This window comes from Cervus canadensis, chromosome 19 (assembly GCF_019320065.1).
Source record: "Cervus canadensis isolate Bull #8, Minnesota chromosome 19, ASM1932006v1, whole genome shotgun sequence".
NCBI lineage: Eukaryota > Metazoa > Chordata > Mammalia > Artiodactyla > Cervidae > Cervus > Cervus canadensis.
The window spans coordinates 51,151,997-51,177,636 of NC_057404.1; the positions used below are offsets into that span (position 1 = coordinate 51,151,997).

The 25,640-nt window shown below is 38.1% G+C and overlaps 1 protein-coding gene across 18 annotated transcripts in view; it reads right to left on the reverse strand.

The window, feature by feature from the left end:
- Nucleotides 1–25,640, reverse strand: part of CAMK2D (calcium/calmodulin dependent protein kinase II delta) — a 299,674-nt gene that overhangs the window by 180,146 nt on the left and 93,888 nt on the right. For all 18 annotated transcript variants that reach the window (XM_043438243.1, XM_043438236.1, XM_043438242.1 and 15 more), the window contains exon 3: nucleotides 20,344–20,403. In XM_043438243.1, the coding sequence (XP_043294178.1) occupies nucleotides 20,344–20,403 (60 nt within the window). The remainder of the gene's footprint in view (nucleotides 1–20,343; nucleotides 20,404–25,640) is intronic.

Below are 25,640 nucleotides of genomic sequence, written 5' to 3' on the forward strand. Positions count from 1 at the left end.
CAGTTCAAAAGCATCTATTTCTTCAGTTCTACACTCAGAGAGCTATTAGTAGCCTTTTAGATCCCAAAGTTACCCAGTCATTCACCAATATAACCATTCGAATGTCATGTGATATTAAAACACTCTATGAATGATTTTCATACTCTCCCAAGATACCTCTTAGAAAGAATATTATCTTTAGAAATAAAATGCTGTCAGGAGTCTTGAATAATAGTAGAAAACATAAACACAGTAAATTTGCTGTTGACAACTTAATAAAAATCATGATGTAATTTGTGCTAGACTAAGTAATGACCCACTCAGGTGATTAAAGTTCTCGATTTGCAAAATTAACATAGGGCTAAAGGTGAAAATAGAGCTGTGAAATGAGACACACAACTTAAAATCAACAATAAGAAAAAGAGAACACTATATATAAATGTATACACACATACATATGTACATACATGCATACATATATACAGTTGACCCTTGAACTTCACCCACTGAACAGGGGTAAGGAATACTGACCCTTCTTGCAGTCAAAATTGCTGTATAATTTTACAGTGGGCCCTCCATATCTGGAGTTTCACATCTGCACAGTCAACCTCAGACTGTGTAAGTAATACATACTTACTGAAAAGATATACCTATTAAGTGGATGCACAAAGCTCAAACCTAAGTTGTTCAAGGATCAACTGTTATACACACACACACACACACACACAGAGCAGGAATAATCTCTATGTTATATAACTTAAGAACTAGAAATTAAAGTACCAGATAAATAAATTCACAAAAGTGAAAATGTTTCTCAGAAAACTAGTTATATTTCTTCAGTTTATATCTATTCAAATATCTGTTTAAAAATGTGATGTTTCAATGGAAATGAATAATTTTGTCTCCCAGGATATCAGAGGTAGACGGGGTAGAAAGGTCAAGCAGGGACAGGAGCAAGGACAAAAGTGTGGAGGGTCGGAACATGGAAGCTCCATGCCAGAGACAGTTATCACAGTTTCAGGTCACAAACAGGGCTATCTGCAAAGTCATGCCCAGGGGCTCACAAGCCCAGACTTCAAGTGTGTAGGACACATGGGCCAGGGCCCAGGAAGAGCAAGTCAAAAAACAAGGACCATGCCAGCAGTATCAACCACCTGCGGGAGAACAGGGTCTGGGACTGTGTGAACGGTCTTTTGAGGCCAGGGAATTCAGATAAGTTGTCGACACACAAAGAAAGAATTGTTGACCGTTCCTGGCAGCTTGCAGTCTGCATTTACACACGAGTAAATGAGAGCGGGTCAGTATTTCCCACAGCGGAAACCAGCAGAATTCCCGTCCGCTGCCCATCTTGATAACCTGCTGGAATGGCTCGGGGTCCAGGCGAGTTTTGCTCACTTCCCTCACCAGGGAAACTTGTGCTCTACCTGAAAGGCCAACGTGTTCAGGAGGTATCAGCCTTCCTCCCTGAGTAACAGCAGATCCCCTCGGTGCGCATGCTACACTGTCCCATTCTGATTAACCTAGCAGAGTGTTTAAGCAGGTCAGTTTCACAAGTGCAAACAGGTCCAAAGGATAGAGGGGATTCCCTCATGACATCTTTGCACATGAAGATGAATATAAGATGTTCTCTTCTGTACTCTCAGAGCAGCAGTCCTCTATTTTACCAAAATTAGTTCATTATATGTTTTGTGTTATTAAGAAGGGCAAGCTCTCACTGAGGCCATTCCACCTTCCATTTTATACAGATTCTAGTAGACTCAGGATATTTGGGGAAGGATGGGGGAAAGATCAGATTCATAAAGAAAAACACCTCAAAAATATCAGTAAACAGAAAAAAATAATCACCTGTCAGAGTCACATCCTAGAAAGCAGTAAATCTGTCAAATATGGACAAAGCTGGCCTGGGTTCTGTGTAATCCAAAAGTTGAGAAAGATGAAAAAAAGTCAGGGGTCAAAATTGTTTCAGAAATAGCACTCGTATGTGTAAATTCAGAGGTAACCTGAAACAGACATCATGTTTCAAGTAAAAAAGGAATACAGGTAAGCTGTGAGTGATGTCAGTTCAACCTCTAAGCCAAATCCAACAGTGACAGGTTATCTAGGTGTGGTAGTTGGTGGATAAGGTGGACACTGGTGAAAACCTACTATCTAGAAGCTCACTGCAGGGCAAGAAATCCAGGCAAGCGCCAACGAAGAGCAAAGGTAACAGCAGGGTCAACAGCGAGACTGAGAAGACACTGAGCAGCAGCCAAGGCTTTTCATGTCGCAAGGACAGGCAGGCCAAGAATCCGGAAAAGCAGCGTGTCAGAAACCAGAATGGAAATGCAACTGTTTTCTGGAATTAGAGGAATTCAGATATGGAAAGCCACACAAGTCATTACTGCACTGAGATGTTTTAGCTTCTGTCCTCTGAGATTCAGAACATACAAGCTGGCCAAGAAATCAAGATAAAGCTGTTTCCTAGGCCCAGGAAATAAAGCACTGGGGAGTCAAGCAGATATTTGAAGTCCAAGCAACCCACCCAAGAAGGTCTCCTAGCCTCCAGAGTAGGGCTTAGCAAACTATGGCCCAGAGACCAAATCAAGCCTGGTGCCTAGTTTTGAATGGTCTATAAACTGAAAATTATTTGTTTGCTGAAAAAAATTTTTAATGGTTGCAAAAAAAAAAAAGTCAAAAAGAGAATAATTTTATGTCATGTAAAAATAAATGTCAGATTTCAGTGCCTGTAAATCAAGTTTTATTGGAGCACAGTCACACATATTCATTTAGGAAGTGTCTATGGCTGCTTGGATAGCAAGAACAAACCAGTCAATCCTAAAGGAAATCAACCTTGAATATTCATTGGAAGGACTGCTGCTGAAGCTCCAGTATTTTGGCCAACTGATGTGAAGAGCTAACTTTATTGGAAAAGGCCCTGATGTTGGGAAAGACTGAGGGCAAAAGGAGAAGGGGGTGACAGGATGAGATGGTTGGATGGCATCACAGACTCAATGGTTATGAGTTTGAGCAAACTCTGGGAGATGGTGAAGGACAGGGAAGCCTGGCGTGCTGCAGCCCATGGGGCCACAAAGATAAGGACAGGACTTAGACACTGAAAAACAACAAATGGCTGCTTCGCATTTACAATGGCAAAGTCAAACAGTTAGGACAAGAGAAGGCATGGCCAGCAAAGTCTAAAGCATTTCCTACTGGGTGCTTCGTAGAAAAAGTTTGGCAAACAGGACATGGAAGCAACCTAGATGCCCATCAGCAGACGAGTGGATAAGGAAGCCATGGTACATATACACAATGGAATATTACTCAGCCATTAAAAAGAATTCATTTGAATCAGTTCTAATGAGATGGATGAAACTGGAGCCCATTATACAGAGTGAAGTAAGCCAGAAAGATAAAGACCAATACAGTATACTAACGCATATATATGGAATTTAAAAAGATGGTAACGATAACCCTATATGCAAGACAGAAAAAGAGACACAGATGTACAGAAGAGACTTTGGGACTCTGTGGGAGAAGGCGAGGGTGGGATGTTCAGAGAGAACAGCATTGAAACAAGTATACTATCAAGGGTGAAACAGATCACTAGCCCAGGTTGGATGCATGAGACAAGTGCTCAGGGCTGGTGCACTGGGAAGACCCAGAGGGATGGGATGGGGAGGGAGGCGGGAGGGGGGGATCGGGACGAGGAACATATGTAAATCCATAGCTGATTCATGTCAATGTATGGAAAAAACCACTACAATACTGTAAAGTAATTAGCCTTCAACTAATAAAAATACATGAAAAAAAAAAAAAGTTTGGCAATCCTTGCTCCAGAGTAGGGCTCCCAGGGGCCCTCAAAAGAATCACTGAGGACAGGACAAGCCTATTACAGAAGCAAGAGTAAGAAAGACAACCAACCCTCTTTCTTTACTCAGCAGTTTGGCAATTTCATCTGAAAAGTAGGCTTTTGCTTTGAAGAGTGATGTAGTCAAATTAAGGGGTAGCCCATAAATGTTTAAGAATGAGGTTCACAACCAGATCAGTATGTGATCTGGCAAAGGGGGACATTGGTGACATTTATTGCTAGAACAGTTCTGCTTCCTGGGGTATCAACAGAATGCTCCCCAGGAAGATGGGGAAACAGCCAGCAGTTGTAGGTGTCTGTCAGGGAGACCCTGAAACTCCAGAAAGATGCCTAAGATTCTCCACGCTGCACTGGAAATACTTCAAACATCACCAAGAGGGGTATGGGCCAAGATTCTAAGCCACAGGTGGGGATTTCAGACTAAGTGACAAGGGATTATTTAGGAAGACCAGGCAGGAAAAAGAGTTATGCTGCCATATGATGTTTTGATCTGCCCAACTGGACAGAAATCTTAAGTTTGCTCTCTGGTTTTAAAGTCTGTGTTTAGCTGTGGGTTTGCCCTAAGCCACTGATATTACTTTAGCCAGAAGGATTCCAAAATTCTACAGATGAAATCTGTGCTTGAATAAAATAACTACGTCATAAATTAAAATTTATGTTTTTCTTATATTAATAGAAATCCTCCCTCATAGCTCAGTCAGTAAAGAATCTGCCTGCAATGCAGGAGACCCGGGTTTGATCCCTGGGTTGGGAAGATCCCCTGGAGAAGGAAATGGCAACCCATTCCAGTATTCTTGCCTGGAGAATCCCAAGGACAGAGGAGCCTGGCAGGCTACAGTTCATGGGGTTGCAAGAGTTGGACATGACTTAGCGACTAAACCACTACCACCATATTAATAGAAGGGTGTGTGTTCCCCTCTAGATGATCTAAACTTAAGAATATATGCACCCATGCAATGTTTAATCCCTGCAACATTTACTGAGCACAGACTCCATGTCAGAGGCTATTTAGGTACAAGGGGATATGATGGTTAAAGTCCCTTCTCCGTGGGGTTTTATGTGCTGTGCTGTGCTTAGTCGCTCAGTCGTGTCCGACTCTTTGCAACCCCAAGGACGGCAGCCCCCAGGCTCCTCTGTCCTTGGGGATTCTCCAGGCAAGAATGCTGGAGGGGATCTTCCCGACCCATGGATCGAACTCAGGGCTCCCACATGCAGGCGGAATTTTCACCTACTGAGTCACCAGGGAAGCCCTTTATATGCTAGTGGGAAGGAAATAATCAAAACTACAACTAAGCATGCAGTATCGTGGTAAGTGCGAAAGAGAAAAAGGAAGGCAAAGAAGGCAGGCAGGAGTGTGTGGTGGGCAGGTGGGGAGGTGGGGAGGAGGCTGCCCTTTTACACAGAGCTGTCGGGAAGGCCTCCTCTGGAGGAGACGGTTGAACAGAGGCCCGAGAGAAGCAGCCTGCAGGACTGCTGGGGGGCGGGTGGAGGCAGCATCCTCAGGAGCGCGGGGCACAGCTGAGGAACCAAGATGCCCAGAGCGGGTGGGGCAGACCAGCCCAGGTGCTGGGGCAGCAAGGGGCGCTAAGATGAGGAGGGGAAAGCAGCTGGTGATCCCTGGGCAGTCTCAGGCCATCGAGAGGGCTCTAGGGCTTGTCCCCTGAGAAGCTGCTGAGCAGTTTCTGAGCAGAGGACAGACACAGTCAGACACACAGCAGATAGCGTAATCCTGGTAAAATTCACTATTGAAACATGAAAATATTCCCAAATTAAAAACAACTCACTGCAACACAACATTCTGTTCATTTAGTCTCAAAAAAATAAATCAATAACATCCTCCAGTTTATGGGAAGACCTCAGGAGAGAGTTACATTTTTTTTCCGTTTTATTGGGAGATGCTTTGCAACTGTTACATCACAGTAATGCATCACTGATTCAGATTAAATGGGAACAGGACCTGTCAAAATTAGTTAGAAGGTAGAATTATTCTATTTTATTTAAACAAATTTCATTATCGTTTGGCATGTGAAGTAAGCAATCAGGTTTGCCAAGGTTGCCTAATAAAACTTGTTTTAATGAGCAGATTTTTAAAGGATTGCAATTAGCATATGTCAGCACCAGTCTCTGGTACGCTGGCTTCTGCTTACATTGCAATTTCTAGGCTTCACTTTAATTAGATACTTCTGAATTGTTTCAATAGCAGTTTATTCTCTTCACTAGATGCAGATCTAAAATCTTACATTATTCATTTTCTTAACAAATTCTTTGGGGGGGATTAATAATGTAAAAGTACAAATAGGCATAAATAAATGTGAGATTAGCTTAGTTCCTGTCTAGGGGTTTATTTCCCAAATCAACTGGGTGGTAATTCTCCTTTTCACAGGCTGCAGCCCCATCTCAAAATGCATGGCTTATTATGATGGGAGTTGAGGTGGAGAGAACTATGCAAATCTTTTTTATGTGAATTACAAGATCATTAAGAATAACATAAGAGTTAGGTTTAAGAGTAAAAGGAAATTTCTTCGAAATAATTTTTTTGTGTTATTATGAAATCTATGGTCCAAAGGTCCATATTTAGGCTCTATTGATCTCTGCAAATACTTCAAACTATATGAAAATTTTGACATCAATATGTTATTTTGTGAAGAGAATCTATAACCTATAGCAATTTATCCAAAGGAGGTTCAAGATCCAAAAGTGGTAAGAACCACTGTTCTAAATGATTCACAAGGAAGACAAAATCATTTCACTAGAGAACTATATTTCTTTTTAATCTCCGTTTATCTGATTCTTGGGGGGTATTGACATATAGCTTTCACTTTGTTTTAAATAAACATTTCATTATATAAATACTTAAAAAAAAACTTAGAAAAAACAAAATCCTAATCAGTATTTCATCTTATTTACAGTTGACATTTAAACTAGTTCTTTTCCTACTTTGTTGTTAAAATGGAATATTTTGGAAACTTTTGCTTGCAGGATATTCTATGCAAGTACCATTGTCTACTTGTCCTTCATTTAAGGGGACACACTGATTGAACTTTTTTAATGTAAGAAAACTGAAGTATCCAGAGTTATAGCTAGTCTGGCTATTTGCCTAATTGTTAATGTTGTCACTTTAAACTAGAGTTTTTCAATCTATTCAATTTTAAAATATTTAATTTTTAAATATTTATTTATTTTTATTTGATTGATGACCGATTTACAGTATTGGTTTGATTTCTGTCATACATCAATATGAATGACCATAGGAAAATATGTCCCCTTCCTCTTGAATCTCCCCCCCACTTCCCACCTTTTCCCACCCCTCTAGGTTATTTCAGAGCCCCAGTCATAGTTCCCTGAGTCATAGAGCAAATCTCCATTAGCTATCTATTAACATTTTACAGCACACAATTCATTATTGGGAGGGGCTGTCTTTTCAACCGTGGGACATTTAGCAGCATTTCTGACCTCTACCCAGCTGATGCCGTGTGGGCACCCTCCACGGTGACAACCCAAACACATACTGCTGAACCGCTCCAGGAGAAGGAGAGAGAGAAGGGGACAAAATTACCCCGGGGCTGACGGTCAATGACTTTAAACCACTGACTCTTTGGCTTTCTGAGGGGAAAAGGCCTTGTTTTATTTCTCTTGCCCATATTGTGAATGGGTTATTAGAAAGTGACCAGGACATGTAATTTGAAAGGCAGATTTAGATAAGGAATATCAAAAGAAAAGATCACTGAAATAATCTACACATATAAGAATGAGATATGTTTTGAAAACCATGTTTCGTCAGAGTTCTTCTCTTAGAAAGTTCCTAACAAATAAATTTAAATATGTAATTGGAATTACCAGCTTCTAAATGAGAAATTGTTTGGGGAATGGCAACTGGCTAAAGAAAAAAATATGATCTTCAATATTGTAACTTCATTACAGCTCCAATAAATTTAAGCCTGTTAATAAAACAGTCTTGGTACTTACAAGAGTAAATTGATGTAAGTCTACCTAAAATCAACACATTTGAGCTATTATTGCTAAAAATGAAGTCAATATTACTTTCTTGTATATGTCTAAATATGTTGTCCCCAAATATAATTTCCTTTTATTTATCTAGGAAATTTTAGTTATTTTATATAAACATTTTCTTAAAGCACATTGAGAATAAAGACAATCACTGTTTTTCGTGCCCTTTACAAGTAGGGATTTGTTATCATCTGTCTTTGGCCCCTTCATAATCCTCATATCACTGAGTGTGTTTATCCACTCTCACTGTCCCCTACATGTGTGTTCATACTAAGTTGCTTCAGCCGTGTCCGACTGCTTGCAACCCTATGGACTGTAGCCTGCCAGGCTCCTTTGTCCATGGGATTCTCCAGGCAAGAATACTGAGTGTGGGTTGCCATTTCCTTCTCCAGAGGATCTTCCCAATCCAGAGATCAAACCCGCATCTCTTATGTCTCCTGCATTGGCAGGCGTGTTCTTTACCACTAGCACCACCTGGAAAGCCCATCCCCTATATGTTCAGTTCAGTACATGCAGGCAAAGTTGTGTCTGACTCTCTGTGACCCCATGGACTATAGCCTGCCAGGCTCCTCTGTCCATGGAATTCTCCAGGCAAGATTACTGGAGTGGGTTGCCATTCCCTACATGTAAATATCTCCAAATACGTATTCACATTTTCTAGAGCCCTCTGTCATGTCTCACATGTAAGTCAGATAAGATACACCCAAATTAAAATAATTAAAGTCCTGAGTCAATGAAAGATACCTGTTTGGCTGAGGCTTGAGGGACTAGTAAGAAATGAGCCTCGTGGAGAGACATGGGAGAAAGAGCATCCTAGGAATGCTGAACCACACAGTTAAGCAACAGAGTGGGGACAGGAACTATCTTCCTTGTTCAGAAGACACTTTGAGAACAGTTGACTGGTTTGATTTCCTCCATAGAAACAAGAGACCCAAAACCAAGAGTCTAGCTACAGCCACACGCTGGTCTGGGAGGGACGATCGTGCGCACTGTCAGTCACTTCCATCCTGAAGAGGAACGCCCAGGCAGTGAGAGGCTTACACTTTCTGGCAAAAAGGGATCAGGTTTTAGGTGGTGGTGTGTGCTCTTTCCAGTTTCCTTTTTTTTTTTTGGTCTATGGTCCCTCAAAGGAGATATTTTCCAACCTTTAAAAAAATAATTTCATGTTCTCAAATTCAACTAAATTTCTAATCCCTCTCAACTTTCTTTTCCTGCTTTGTTCCCTATTGTTAAAGGGCCCAACATCCCTCTAGTCACTCAAACTAGACACCTCTACCATGGTTCAGGAACTCATCATGTCTTATACATAAATTAATTCAAAAGACTCTTAAATGCTTTTCAACACATTTCTCCTGACACTATACAATTACGTTTATTATTACCAAATTTATCTTCCTGGGAAAACTGATATAATCATGTGTGTCAACTAAATAAATCTTTAATAATTTCCTATTTTCTATAGATTAGTGATCAAATTCCTTGGCATAGAAAGTCAAGACTCTCCACTATTACTTCCAATCAATCTTTACAGCCAACACACAAGTTACATCCTAATCATTCCAGAGCTTCCATCATTCTTCAAGTGTGATAAGGACACTTATATCAGATCTTTCCCTTTGATGTCCTTTCTGTAATGCTATTGGAGTCTGATCCCTACTTCTTTATGGCAAAATTCTGTTCATTACCCAATGTATTTCAGTTAAGCTTTTCAGCTTATTCCTTACTGTTCTCATGGCACTTAGTAATTGCTTCATTATCGTATATAACCACATTGAATTTTAATTGTATACATCACTATCTGCCCTTCTAAACTATAAATTCCTTGTGGTTAAGGACTAGGTTTCATTCATCTCTATTGCCTTTCAGTATTTTAAGTGCCAAATTAAATCAGTATCTTTAAATAATATTTTTAAAGTTAAAATATTTTCAGAGCTAATCTAAGTATAAAATACTGTTCCACCACTTTGATTTTAAAGAGCTCTGCTTTTAATACAAAATAGATTAACAAAGCATTGTTTTATTTATTTTTTTACAAATAATCTAACCCAAAGTCACTTGAATATGCAAAACCACTGATACTCAACTGAATCATAATTATGACTCTCTCTACAGGGGAACTGTTTACATAACGTAAAATTCCCAATTAAATATCTGAAAGTAAAATTATTCATTTTCTGAACAGAATGAATGAAAGACAAGATTTTCTACACATCAAAATAATGGACTCACAAAAATTACTGCTATCCTCTTTGGAGATTAATTTTTTACGCTACAGAAATTTTTCTTATTCTAAGCATACATGATATACTTGTTCCTGAAAACTTAACAGTGAACTACTGAATTCAATAATGTGAATGAAATCCTATCAAAAGATTTTTGTCATTTCATAGACAGCATACTGTAAATGACCACTGAAACACAAAATACGAAAAAATATTTTAAGAAGAATTGAAGTCATATTACTGTATGTATCTATTTCCTTTCTTTCAACACAGTCTTTTAAACTAAATAATCAACAAAATTAATATATCAAAAAATAATCTAACACAATCATCACTCCAGGGCAAGTTTATCAAAGCTGGGGTTATTTTGTTAAGCAGATGAACTACAAAGCAAATTCAAAGAGCAAACACTTTGGAGCATTTGTAAAGAAAACCAATCCCTGTTTTCAAACTTAAGAAGAATGAGATTATAGCATTACCAAAGTGACAACTTTTTTTTTTAAACCAAACTAAACCACAGCCAGCATTATAAAATGGTAGAAATAACTTGTTATACTCAAGCTCTAAACTGCACTTTCAAAATTTATCTCCAAACTAAATTACTATTGCTGAACATACTCTATTAAAATAAGTTATGAGCATTGGGTGTTTAAAACACATGTCCACTTGAGGGTTCATCTGATCTTAGAATCCATCATCCTGTAAATGTCCTGTCCTGATTCATTTTCTACAAATTAAAGAATAGTTTTTAAAATTTGTTCTGTCCTGTTACACATCACCTTAATTACCACTGCTAGTTTGTTAACTTTCATTGTTTTCTGACAAATATTTAGAGTAAAAGATTGTCTGGCATAGCAAGCAAATAATTAATGCAGGGTCAAAAATGACCACTTAAAATTTTTTTCACCAAGATACAAAAAATTACTGTCACCAAAATAAAATTATTTCCATAATACCTGTATCCTCTGAGTGTTTCAATAATCTCATGATGATATTTCCCCTCTGGGGGTAGAAATAAAGATAAATAGTAAAATTATACAATATCTCTAGGAAAGGGCCTTAGTCTAATGTTATTTTAATCAATCTTCACAAAACTTGGAGCTTCTTTTCTCTACTCATTAAATAACAACAGTTTGAGTAATCCAAAGTTAGAGCATGGACTGAGAGTGTCAGTAGCATCTACAGGCTTGAATTCCAGCTTGACCACTTACTGGCTGTATGACTTTGGTAAACTGCGTAATCTGCGTAAAAAGACCAGGTTTTAGATTCCTGGTCTGTAAGTGGAGAGAAGAAGGGCCTGTGTTTGCACTGTAGATTAAAAGACCATGGGCAGGGAGAGCACTTGGACCAGTGCCTGACAGTACAGCTAACAGTCCTCTTACTAATTCTGGTGACAGAGTTTACTGGAATTTTTCTTTTCATTCAGCCCATCTTCAAATCTTAACACAACAGCTTTCTGTACCTAAGTTTATTTTTATTATCGAAGCTATCAGAGGACAGGGAGCAGAGCAATGATTTTTAAGTGATCAAAAGATTCCTGAGCTCCTTTGATGGCTTCCTGACTACTGTTCTTGCCCGTGGTGAGGGAAGCGAGAGGAGACGATTCCAGCCAACTCAAGTCCCAGGAAAGCAAACAAAGAAAAAGGTGCAGTGATACTTGGAATTACTTTTCTTCCAGGTTTTAGTTTGGGGCCTAATTCTGAGCCTGAGAAACTAACACAAACTTCCGGTACTCTGTTAGGGGATTCTACCCTGAAACTAGGGAAGATGGGACAAGGAGGAGACAAAACAGGTTTAACAGAAAAATCAGGAGATACGTTCAAGTAAACAATATGCATTGATAGATCAACGTGTACCACCCAGTAAGTCTCAATCACAAATTGTCCTTCATTTGTAACAGGACCGTTCTTTCTATCATTTCATACACAATCCAGCTACTTCTAGTATAACTCAGGAGCTGGTTTTTTCATTTGATGGATGGGAAAAATACAAAGGAATCAATAACAAAGGGACTCAGATCCAAACTTAGTAATTAAAAGAGAATCTAAAATATTATCTTGAATCTAGAGTTTTTACACCAGTATTTTAGTAGTTTATCTTTCTACTAAATAAGATGTTTACTTAAAAAGATTATGAATTTAACTTTCAACCCAAAGTTATAAAGTGTATATTACTGGCCATATTAAATAAACAAGGAAGGAAGGAAGGAAAGGAGGCATGGAGGGAGGAAAAGCTAACAGATAATGAGTATTTTTGAAAATATTTATTTGGTGGGAGAAAAAAAAGTTTGTGCTACATTTGTTAGAAGAGGATAATCAATTCTGCAGGCAGCAAGACATTCTAAAAAGTAACTTAGCCTTCACACCAAATAATCAAGCAAAAGAAGTGAGATCTAATCAAATAAAAGGTGAAGATAAACCAAGAGTACTTTGGTTTTTATTACTGAATAGTGTTAAATTACCTTTTATCTGTTGGAGAGTCACTGGAGAAAGCTGTTTAACAATAAAAATGATATATTCTTGAGTAACTGCAAACATGAATATTAGGCATAACTGCCAATAATGAAGGAGGTCATAGAGAAAAGCTATGTAAGTATTATGTGCTTGAAACATTGTTGGATTTCTCACAACATTGAAAAAAACTTTTGACTGTCATTCACAAAAACATTAATTTTGTCTTCTCAGCACACCAATTAACATTTACTTAAGATGAGCTGTTCTCCCATGTGACTCTTTAAAGGTTCAAAACCAAAATCTTGTAGCAACAGCCATGTAAGGCAGTTTAATCATCTGATAACTACTGGGAATGTCTGAGATTAGTATTTGCTGGGACTTCCCTAGTGGTCCCATGGCTAAGACTCCAACCTCCTAATACAGGGGGCTGGGGTTAGATCCCTGGTCAGGGAACCAGATCCCACATGTAGACCAGACCTGGCACAGACCAGACCTGGCACAAAAAAATAAATATTTTTAAAAAGATTAATATTTACTGGATTTAAGCTTATACAAAATGTGGTTGGATTGGTTTCTTATAAATTCTAGAAACCTGAAAGAGGACTGCATGCAGATATAAAGGTAAAATTTTGTTAGAAACAAAAGAATATGTGACTATTAATTTCATTCTTGTAAAAATTAGAAGGATGATAGTTGACCCAACAAATTTTTGAAAAGATTAGGGAGATCTAAAAATGAGGTTAACATATTACTTTTACAGTATGACACCATACCTCCAAGACCAGGTAAAAGAAGAGATAGTACATGCACAATGAGGTCATAAGCAAGCTGTACATTTATCATCTCTTTGGAGATCTGTGAGTGACCTTGGGCATATTTCCCTACTAAAACTTCCACTCTCTATCTGCAGAATCTATACTGGGCTTAGATAATTCCTAAGGACTTTTCCAGTTTTATATTTTAGGAAAAGGAAATTATACATACCCTGGAAGCCATAAATTATCACTCATAGGCATGGGAAAACTGCTTGTATAGAAAATAATGTCTATATATATTCTTTAATTTCTACCTGTCATTGAATGTAATTTCATGTATTGTTATATATGTCAAATTATAAAACTCGTTCAATCAGAGCCATCTTTCTGATTCATACCAGGGTAAATATATAAGGTATAACTTATGTTCACCAAAACTTACAGAATTTTCTTTTCTTGTATTAGTATTGGTAGTTTTTAAATGTAATGTTTATCCTTTATGAGGAGAAGACTTACTTGAACCAAAAACATCATCAAAATTCTCCTAGAAAGGAAACACAAATGACTTTTCAAGCATATTGCTACAAATCAGCTTCCCTAAACACCAGTACCTCTGTATATAGAGGGTATTAACAATTTAGGTTTGGCAATGTCATTAAAGAACTGTGACTTTGGATAAGTCATATAGACTTAGAAAACTTTAGTTTCCTTAATCATTGAAAAAAATAAGAGTTTGTACTAGATAATCTATGAGATCTCTTTCACTGCAATATTGATTCTGATTATTTATAATACATATATTATACATAATATGATATATATATACAGACAGTTTATATCATACAAATAATACACAACAGATTCTGAGATATATTTTCCCACTATTGAGTACATACACCTCTTTAGGAAGAAATTACTAAACCTTAAGAAATGATTGCATAATATCACTTAATTATGAAATCTAAAAACATAAACTAGGGAATACAAGACAGAAACAGACTCAGATATAGAGAACTAGTGGTTATAGCGTGGGGTGGAGAGGGAGAGGGGTACAATAGGAGTAGGGTGTTAAGAGATACAAACTTCTCTGTATAAAATAAATAAGCTGCAATGATATATTGTACAACACAGGGAATATAACCAATATTTCATAATAACTATAAATGGAATATAACCTTTAAAAAGTGAATCACTATGTTGTACACCTAAAACGATATGGTAAACTAACTATACCTCAATTAAAAAATAAAATGATTAATTAGGTAGTTTCTGACAAGTAATGCTCTGTAATAATTTATTCAGTTGTTTATCTACATTAAATAGCTTCCAAAGCTTATTAACTCCTCACTAAAATGACAAGATGCATTATTTAATTCTAATAATTCTCAGAAGGAAATAAAAAGATCAAAATCTTCTCTTCTTTACAATGAGAACAGCTAGAAGTTAATGAGCAGACAGAACGTGCTTTCGCAGCTCACAGAATAGACCAGCATCAGAAGTAGAACAAAGTGGGGTCCACAAGTCTATAGAGTTTTCCATTAATACTACATCTTTAATTTTCTATTGTACTTTATAACGACATATGAGTGATTGTGTTTATGTGTTCTAGGGTCGTGGCTACGAGAGGTAGTAAAAAGGAGGTAATCATGAAGAGATTATGATCTCAGGAAGGTTAACCCATTGTCGGAGGGGTCCCAGGACTCTAATACAGACTACATTTGAAAAGGCCACATATCCCTTCCATTGACTCTCAGCTACTGGCTTCACTAAGCCTCGTCAGTAAAGGCTCACCTTAAAAGGTGATGCTGATCCTCTACAAATAGAAATGTTCCTTCAAACTTTCAAAAACTTGTCTTGCACTTCCTAACATCTACAAAAAGTATAAATTCAAGTCCTTAGAGAATGGCATAACCCAGTAACAAAAATCTTTTCATACCGCTAACTGCAAAGTTGTCTCAAATACTGATCTCCTAGGAAATAAAGGATTATAAGTAGGCATTTTCTCATCGAGGGCATCAAATTTGTCGGATCAAAGCTGTTGATATTTTCTCTTTTCTTTCCCTAGTCCAGTTCTTTTCAGATTCGTATAGCTGAATTTAATGAGTATATTGCTTGTCTTCCTAGTTTTTCCTTACTGTTTTTAATTATTTGGGTTTCACTACAGGTTTCAATAAATTTATCAGTAATAATGCTGATCAAAGATCAAGCACAAAAGCAATGGAAATACAGAATCATTTTGAGAACGATTTAGCTATTACCTTAAGTAGCAATATTTTATTTCACTACCTTAATGGCATTTTCCCCTGGTTTAGTAAATATGTTGACGTGTAGCTCAAACTACCTGGCTTACCACAAATCTTTTCATACCTCAAGAGAAAATAAGCCATTTTATTCAAATAAGAGATGAATATAACAATCGAAAACAAGCTAATTAACAGAAGCATGAGGTCAGACAATCTCTCCAAATTTCATCAACACTGTGATGCCAGTTTAGACTTAGCTATCAATATAATCCTTCCAGTTTGTTCAAACAAAACTGACGCACTGCTCCAAGGACAGAGAAACAATGACGTTACTGAGCAAATTGCCTCTACTTTCAAATTTGTGGCGTCAAAGCATGCATGGTGCTTTTCAGAGACTACACGGCCCACATAGAGAAGGGCGCCACACTGGAGCTATTTCAATTCTTGCCCAAGACAATGGAGCCAAGGGCATTAGGGTGATAAAAACCGGATTTTGATGAACTGGAGGAGCACTATTATTCCTGACTCTGCTTAGCTGGTGACTACAACCTGTTTCACACACTGCAGACAGAGCAAATCAGTCTGTGACATACCCCTCTCACTTGGCTTCCCACTGCACTTAGAATAAAACCCAAACCCTCTAACCTGGTTTACAAAGCCCTCCCACCAGGTACTACTGTCCTCTGACTCATCTAAGGGCGCCTCCCGTTCCCCCAGGGCAGGGCACACGCTGGAGCCTGACTCCCCCCTAACAAGAGATACTCCTCTGCTCACAGTCCTTCCTCTCTGAGCTTTCCCGGGACGGCTTCTTCCTGTCATGGAGATATAGCTTTAAATGTGACCTCCGCACATACGGTGCCAGACAAGCCACTCAAAAGTAACGACAGAGACTCTTTCCTCGACCCAGCTTTAGGCTCATCTAAGCCCTCTTTTCAACTAGGTCGTGTCCTTTGAGGTCCTGTTCTCAAACTGCCTGAGTGAGTTTTAGCAAAGAATCCCAGGAAGTCACCCTCCCACCTTTGATATTTGCTTACCCTTGAAATCTGATCAAGTTCCTCACCATCTATGCTTGATATCTAAGTCCTCAGTCTGCCTTTAATAAGAATTTTGTCATTCTAGGCCACTTGAGCAAGAATCCCTCCTACTTTTGATATCTCTTCTTAATAACTTTCTACTCATTGACCCCTCATTCTGCTCCTTGGCCGTAAACTCTCCAGTTGTCTTTGCTAAAAAAGAATTTAGCTCAGCTCTTTCTTCTACTGCACTAATACTGAATCAGATCTATTGACTTTAACTGTGTGTGATGTGTCTCTCTTTGACAGTAGCCACCCAAAGCCCTGGTATCAAATTACCCTATTTTAATTCTCTGCAGAGAACCAGTTCCCATGACATTATTCCCATAGTTTATTTGTTTATGGCCTGTCTCCTTCCACGAGGTTCCAAGGCTTAGGAAAAGCAGGGATATTATCTCTCCTGATCACTGCTTCATTACCAGTATGTTAAGCCTAGGACATGGGCTGGTGATAGCTACACACTCAATAAACTTTGTTGACAATTAAAAATTATATTTTCATGGTTTGTCTAAAGGGGAATGAAAATGCATACAAGAGAATGCTGGAAATTAGCATATACAGAAGATTCATTATAAAAAGGCAGACATGAACAAATATTAAAAGTTGTTCTCTCTGGTTTCTTCTTCCAATATAACTGTATTTTCCAAATTCTCCACTAAATGTGTGTATTACTTTGAAAATCAGAAAAACATGAAAAAAAAAAAACTGCTGAAGAAAAAGTGGTTTAGTGAAGGACCACTTTTAGTTGGTTTAACATGTTTCTTTGGGAGCAACATTTCAGTTGCTGTAAATCCTCAGATTATCGATTCTGTGCTGAGAGAGACACACACAAAAATAAAAATGCACCAAGCCAATTTTCACAGGGGAAAAAATGGTCAGAAATAGTATTTCCTTCCTTGAAGTTCAAAAACCTGACAGATTTAAGAAAACCAAGCAAATAATATAACAGAGGAAGAAGAGGAGGAGGAGAAGAATCTCATATTCTGTAGATACCAGATTATCTATTTCAAGGAAATCAAGACCACATGCTGTGACTTTCCTGGTAGTTCAGTGGCTAAGGCTGCGTGCTCCCAATGCTGGGGGCCTGGGTTCAAGCCCTGGTAGGGGAACTAGATTCCATATGCTGCAACGAAAAAGAGATCCCATACGCCACAATGAAGAATGAAGATCCTGCATATAGCCACTAAGACCCAGCACAACCAAAGAAATACATAAACACATTAAAAAAAGAAAAGACCAAATGCTGTCTTCCCTTCCTGAATGAGTAGCAAGTAAGCAACCGATCCCTGTGAAGCTGTTAACGATCTCGACAGGAACACCTGCCATTCCCCAGCAGATGTCCACGGTAGCAACTACCTATCAAGCACGCCTCTGTCTGTGGTGGCTGACCATTTTATACCACTGTTGTCCTTGTTGTTTCATCATTTGTCATTACAGTCATTACACTGTCACATTACATAGCATGGAGCTCCATCAGTTAAGATAAAGTAAAAACAACTCATCCTCGTTTCTCCAGGTTGGGGAAAAAAAGCTTTGGTGGAGTCCACTGAGCAAGTGCCTACCACAGGGCCTGTTTACAAAGGCGGTTTGTTTCCTCTGCCTGTAGAGCTTTCTTTCGCCAGAGAGTCTCTTTCCGCAGACTTGCCTCCTCCTGTTGTTTAGGTTTTCACTCAAATTTCATTCTTAAAAAAGTCATCCTGATCAGTTCTTTAAAATGTAATCCCCCATCACACCCAATTTCTTTTTTCCTGCTTTCTCTTCCGGTCATTAACACAACCTAACATCCTCTACTTACGGCCTGTCTACCCCAGTAATGCAAGTGCCACAAGGGGAGGAACATTAGACTGCTGTATTCTCACTGTAGTCCCAAAATATTAATTTGTTGAGTAAATGAATGATATGGGTGAATTTGCTACTCTATAATGATTTTAGATCGTGCCTTAGAAGTTTAATATACCTATGATTTATACACTAAAGTACAGGATTACTAGAAATCTCTCCCGTGGTTAGAAACGGGTCTGAAAGTTCAAAAGACCTGAGAGAGAGAAGAAAGCCTCAAGCGAGGCGACCAAGGACACCGGCTGCCTCGGACCCCGAGAATCGCCGTTCTGTGCCAGAGTGTGCTGACGGTGCGATGTCAGGGGACTTTAGAACTTCCCCCAGTGTACAGCTTCCTCTTTTTTGGTAAGGCTATTCTGTACGGGTGTCAAAACGAAAATCATTCTTGTTTTACTTTGGGTTTCTCTGGTTCGACTTTGGTCTGCTAAGGGAAATGGAGGCAACTACTTTCATTATCTATAGAAGTTGAGTTTCATAGAAGGATCCCTATTAAAATCAAGTGAGCAAAAAAACAACTTTCCTTCATATGAATAACAAGTTCAGTAAACTACAGTTTCATTTATCTTAAACCTGAGTGAGAAAAAGAGTCTTTGAACTATAATCAGTTTGTATAGTATATAAGTCCTCTTTAGTCAATATTATGAGCAGAATTGTGTCTCTCCAAAATTCTTGTTGAAATCCCAACTTCCAGTTCCCCAGAACGGGAGGATACTTGGAGCTAGGGTCTTTAGAAGAGCAATTAAACTGAGGTCTCAGGAGGGACCTTACTCCAAAGTGATCAGTGCCCTTAAAGAAGAAATTTAAAAAGAGACATTATACAGAGGAAGATCATATAAAAGCATAAGAAGATGGCCACCAACAAGCCAAGGAGGGAGTCTCAGAAGAATCCATGCCGCCCCACACCTTGATCTCAGACTTCTTGTTTCCAGAGTTGTGAGAAAAGGTATTCTCTGTTTAAGTTACCCGGTCTGTGAAACTTGGTGTTATGACAGTCCTAGCAATATAATCCAGCCAATTAAGAAATGCCACAGACTTTTATCAGGGTAAAATACTCACAAAGAGGCATATTCACATTTCACAAGTTGCTCTGTTCTCTCTGTAACCAGAAGGCTCCTATTAGACAGTCAGTAATCTGTTAATGCTTCAGATTTACTTGATAGTGTCTATTTACTAAGAACCTAAGAAGTACCTACAAAATGAAGGATACTAAAAACTTCAAGGAAGGAAGAGACACAGAATGGCTTTATACATAAAAACAGAGAAGCTTAAACCTTGTCGGTGAATGATTTTGTTATTTTTACTGCATTATCACTCCCTCTCTCCCTCCTCCTCCATCAGAAACATTTTGGCTGAGAGGAAAACTGAGCCAGACAGTAACACTTTTCAAAAATAATCAAAACTACTGTCACAGAATGTAGCATTTTCTTTTTCTTTCCTTTGTTTCTTTCCTCTATTTCTCTTACATTCACAATTATTTTTCAATTTTGAACATTATCATGCTATTATATTCATGAGGGATGATATTCTAAAACAATTATACTAGATTCTAGAATAGAATCAGTGATTACAAAGTAAACATTTTACAGGATAGGTGAAAAGTAACTTAGCTGACTGACATAATGGCTTAAGTTCCCTCTCTCCAAACTTCAGTAGCAGCAGCTGAAGAATCGTTAAAGATACATAAAAGCACTATTCAATTAATAATGCCTTATATTATTTCTAACTTGCTTGTAAGAAAATTGCTACCTCTTGAAAAACTTTCAAAAACTTCGAAGAATCAAATGTAACCAATATCAAAAGTTAGGAACCTATCAGTTAATAATTACAAATAATATTCTAGTTTATTAAATATCTTAATTTGTGTAAAATTATGTTATGTAAAACTTTAATTAATATTTAAAACATACTGAAAACATTTCCTTACCAATATTGGGGTGCTTCAAAAGACGGCAGATTCTAGCTTCCCTTTCCAGTTTCTGATGATCTATTAAAAAAAAAAAAATAGAAAAATAAATTTCAACATTTAGCCAAAAGATGAAGCAATGATAAACAACATATTAAAATGACATAAAGACTTTACATTTATTTATATTTTGGCTTCTTTTTTTAAGTCATTTGAGTTGGGAATTAGGTGAACACAATAGTTTAATAATCTAAGTATTTTTATTGGTTTGAAGTTTGATTGCGGTATAGAACAGGGCTGAATGTAGATTTGAGCTGGGGGTAACAGTAAAAATGGCACAAAACAATAACATCCTTTCTTATCTTTACCCTAGGTATATACTGTTACAACAACTTAAGGCAATATGGACATAGACATTAAAACAAAGGATCTTTATCTGGCAATTGGAACGCCAGTGGAACCAGTGCTAAACAGGGTTAGTAACAATTTATTCCTAACAACAAAGTGTTTCCCGTCCAGACATATTTTCTATCAACTACTCCACACAATTTCTGGTTCGGCTTCCCAGGCGTACGATGCTTTTCCATGTACCAAGGACTCTCCAAACACCAAACTGCTTGCTCGGCTCCACCCTTCTTTGTATCCCTAACCATTTCTTTGAAGGGGCACAGAGATCATTGTCAACTTGCATTTTAAAAACTATCTGATACTCTTCTTTGGTTTCTTTATAGTAGTTCACATGCACATAATTATAACCAAAATCACTAGCCAAAGCACAAAATAAATAACCGAGGGAGAAGCAAGAACATAGCAGAAGCACATGCTGCCAGTAAGCAGTGCTGTAGAGTGGTCCTTATTGAAAGTCTTACATCAAAGGCCTGATTTAAACCTTACAATAGCCCTCTGAGGTAGGCAATCTTAGTATCCCTACTTTACAAGTACAAGAACAAAGGCAGAGAAAGGTTAGGATCATAAAATTAGTCACTGGCATCTACCAATCTGCTCTTACCAACTAGTGCCACAGACAGCCTTAAGAGACTGAGGGGGGCATCTACCTAACCACCCCCACACAGTTTATGTCAATTGTCCTCACACTCTGGTCTCAGAACCCCTTCACACTCTTAAATTATTAGGAACACCCCCCAAAAAAAGCTTTTGATTAGGTGGATTAGATCTATTAATGCTTATTAGAAATAAAACCGAGACAAACTTTAAACAGATATTTATAAATTCACTTAATATAATAATGAACCCATTATATTAACATAAGTGACTGCATTTAATTTTTAAGCATTTATTGGGAAATAACTGAAACTTACAGAAAACTCAAGGACTAAAAATAGTTTCCCCAAATCCTAGGTACTGTTTATTCAGATACATTATTAATATTTTACCCATTTTTTTACACAATTTTACATGCCCTCCATGTATATGATCATATGTATCTATACATATTTACCTAATTGACACGTGTATATACAAATATATAAGTATATTCATGTTTATAAAAAAACAAACCATTTGAAGGTAAGTTAATAAACATTAAGGTCCTTTACCCCTAAAATATTAGTGTGCATCTCATTATCAGAAAAATGCAAATCAAAACCACAATGAGGTACCATTACACAGTGGTCAGGATGGCTGCTATCCAAAAGTCTACAAGCAATAAATGCTGGAGAGGGTGTGGAGAAAAGGGAACCCCCTTACACTGTTGGTGGGAATGCAAACTAGTGCAGCCACTATGGAGAACAGTGTGGAAATTCCTTAAAAAACTGGAAATAGAACTGCCATATGACCCAGCAATCCCACTCCTGGGCATACACACTGAGGAAACCAGAACTGAAAGAGACACATGCACCCCAATATTCATCGCAGCACTGTTTATAACTGCCAGGATATGGAAGCAACCTAGATGCCCATCAGCAGACGAATGGATAAGAAAGCTGTGGTACATATACACCATGGAATATTACTCAGCCATTAAAAAGAATTCATTTGAATCAGTTCTAATGAGATGGATGAAACTGGAGCCCATTATACAGAGTGAAGTAGGCCAGAATGATAAACACCAATATAGTATACTAACACATATATATGCAATTTAGAAAGATGGTAATGATAATCCTATATGCAAGACAGAAAAAGAGACACAGATGTACAGAACAGACTTTTGGACTCTATGGGAGAAGGCGAGGGTGGGATGATCTGAGAGAACAGCATCAAAACGTATACTATCAAGGGTGAAACAGATCACCATCCCAGGTTGGATGCATGAGACAAGTGCTCAGGGCTGGTGCCCTGGGAAGACCCAGAGGGATGGGATGGGGAGAGAGGTAGGAGGGGGGTTCAGGATGGGGAACACATGTAAATCCATGGCTGATTCATATTAATGTATGGCAAAAACCACTGCAATATTGCAAAGTAATTAGCCTCCAACTAATAAAAATAATTGGAAAAAAAAATTTCAGTGTGCATTACCAAGAATTGTGAATATTCTCTTACAATCACAGTATATTATCAACTTCCACAAATTCAACATTAAGACAATAATTTACTGTTCCACACTCCCATTTTGTTGATTTAATCCAAGGATGTCCTTTATAGCATTTTCCTCCTTTTAATGCAAGATCCAGTCTAGGGTCAAATACGGCATTTAGTTGTCATTTCTCTTTAGCTCCTTGAGTCTGGAATATTTCCACAGTTTCCCTTTATCTTTTGTGACCTAACACTTCTGAAGAATACCATCATGTCTATTTTTTAAAGAGAACATTTCTCATTTCGGTTTTTTGGTTTTGTCAAATGATCGTTCATGATTTGATTTAGGCTATGTGTTCTCAGCTAGAACATTATCCTTCTCAGGCTCTCACATCTGGAGGTACACACTGTCCAACCGCTCCTCCAAAGTGATGATAACCAGGTCAAGGTGCTGCTGAATTTCTTTAATTATCTTTTGTAACCAACAAGTATGTGGGAAGACAATTTAAGATCATGAAAACACCTTGCTCTTCATAAAAATTTCCCTCTACACTCAGCATTCAGTGGTAACTCTTGCCTGAACCAATCTTTAATTTGATGTGCTTGTGGTAACAATAGGTGCTTAAGTGCTGGTTTTCCAACTCCAGCACATACAAATGAACGCGAAATGTTAAACCAGATTTTGAAGACGCATCTAACACCATCTTAAATACTGTAGAAGTAACACACATAAAGCATATGGAAAGCATATGCTTACAGGAGTTATAATTTTTGTAATGGAGACAGGAAAACGCAAACATATGTGCTAGACCATGTGAGCTATATATCATGACACACCCACAATTATGTGAAAATAAAGAAGAGGAAGGTAGCAAAGGACGTTTGTGGACAATAAGTGAGCGGTAGCACGTTTTAGCTGTAGAGATAAGCATAGAATTTTATATAGCCTATTCTTATGGACTGGCTGTGTTCCTGTAAAATTCCTATGTTGAACTCCTAACCTCTGGTACCTCAGAATGGGACTGTATCTGGAGATACTGTTTTTAAAGGGAATAATTAAGTTAAAATGAGGTAATTAAGGGTGTACCCTAATGCAACATGCCTGGCATCCTTAAAGGAAAAGGAGTTCAGGACACTGATGTGCCAAGAGGGAAGACGAAGCGAAGTCACAGGGAGAAGATGGGCATCTACAAACCATAGGAAGGCTTCAGAAGAGACCAACCCTGCCAATACCTTGGTCTTGGATTTCTAGCCTCCATAATTTGAGTAAATAAATTTCTATCATTCAGGTTTAGTCTGTGGTACTTCGTTATGGCAGCCTCTAGCTAACTAATAGACCGAAGTATTAGCTTTCCATCATTATAAAACAAAGTACTACAAACTTAGAAGCTTAAAACAATATATATTTTTAATCTTGCATTTTCTGTGCACCAGGAACATATTTTAAGTGAGCCCTTTGTTTTAGGGTTTCTCACAAGATGCCATGAAGGTATCAGCCAGGGTTGGGGTACCATCGAGAATCTTGACTGGGCAGGATCTGCTTCTGAGCCCAGAGTTGGGGGTAGTATTTAGTTCTTCAAGAGCTGCTGAGCTGAGGTTTTCAGCTTCTTAGCTGGCCACTGACTGGAAGCTGCCCTCACTTCCTTGCCACATGCCAACATGGCAACTTGCTTCATCAAAGCCACCAAAGGAAAGAAACTGCTAGCAAAAGGAAGCCCCTATCTCATCTAGCCTAATCATGAAGTGACAACTACCACACTTGCCATGTGTGCTTGGTTAGAAGCGAGTCACTAATAGAAAGCCCAGAGATAAATCCACGCGCCTTATCTTTGACAAAGGACACAAGAATATACAATGGAGAAAAGACAATCTCTTTAACAAGTGGTGCTGGGAAAACTGGTCAACCACCTGTAAAAGAATGAAACTAGAACACTTTCTAACACCATACACAAAAATAAACTCAAAATGGAATAAAGGTCTAAACATAAAACAAGAAACTATAAAACTCCTAGAGGAAAACATAGGCAAAACACTCTCTGACTAAATCACAGCAGGATCCTCTATGACCCACCTCCCAGAGTAATGGAAATAAAAGCAAAAATAAAAAAATGGGACCTAATGAAACTTAAAAGTTTTTGCACAACGAAGGAAACTATAAGTAAGGTGAAAAGACAGCCTTCAGAATGGGAGAAAATAATAGCAAATGAAGCAACTGACAAAGAATTAATCTCAAAAATATACAAGCAGCTCCTGCAGCTCAATTTCAGAAAAATAAACGACCCAATAAAAAAATGAGCCAAGGAATCAAACAGACATTTCTCCAAAGAAGACATACAGATGGCTAACAAACACATGAAAAGATGCTCAACATCACTCATTATCAGAGAAATGCAAATCAAAACCACAATGAGGTACCATTTCACGCCAGTCAGGATGGCTGCTATCAAAGTCTACAAACAATAAATGCTGGAGAGGGTGCGGAGAAAAGGGAACCCTCTTACACTGTTGGTGGGAATGCAAACTAGTACAGCCACTATGAAGAACAGTGTGGAGATTCCTTAAAAAACTGGAAATAGAACTGCCATATGACCCAGCAATCCCACCGCTGGGCATACACACTGAGGAAACCAGAATTGAAAGAGACATGTGCACCCCAATGTTCATCGCAGCACTGTTTATAATAGCCAGGACATGGAAGCAACCTAGATGCCCATCAGCAGACGAATGGATAAGAAAGCTGTGGTACACATACACAATGGAATATTACTCTGCCATTAAAAAGAATGCATTTGAATCAGTTCTAATGAGGTGGATGAAACTGGAGCCTATTATACAGAGTGAAG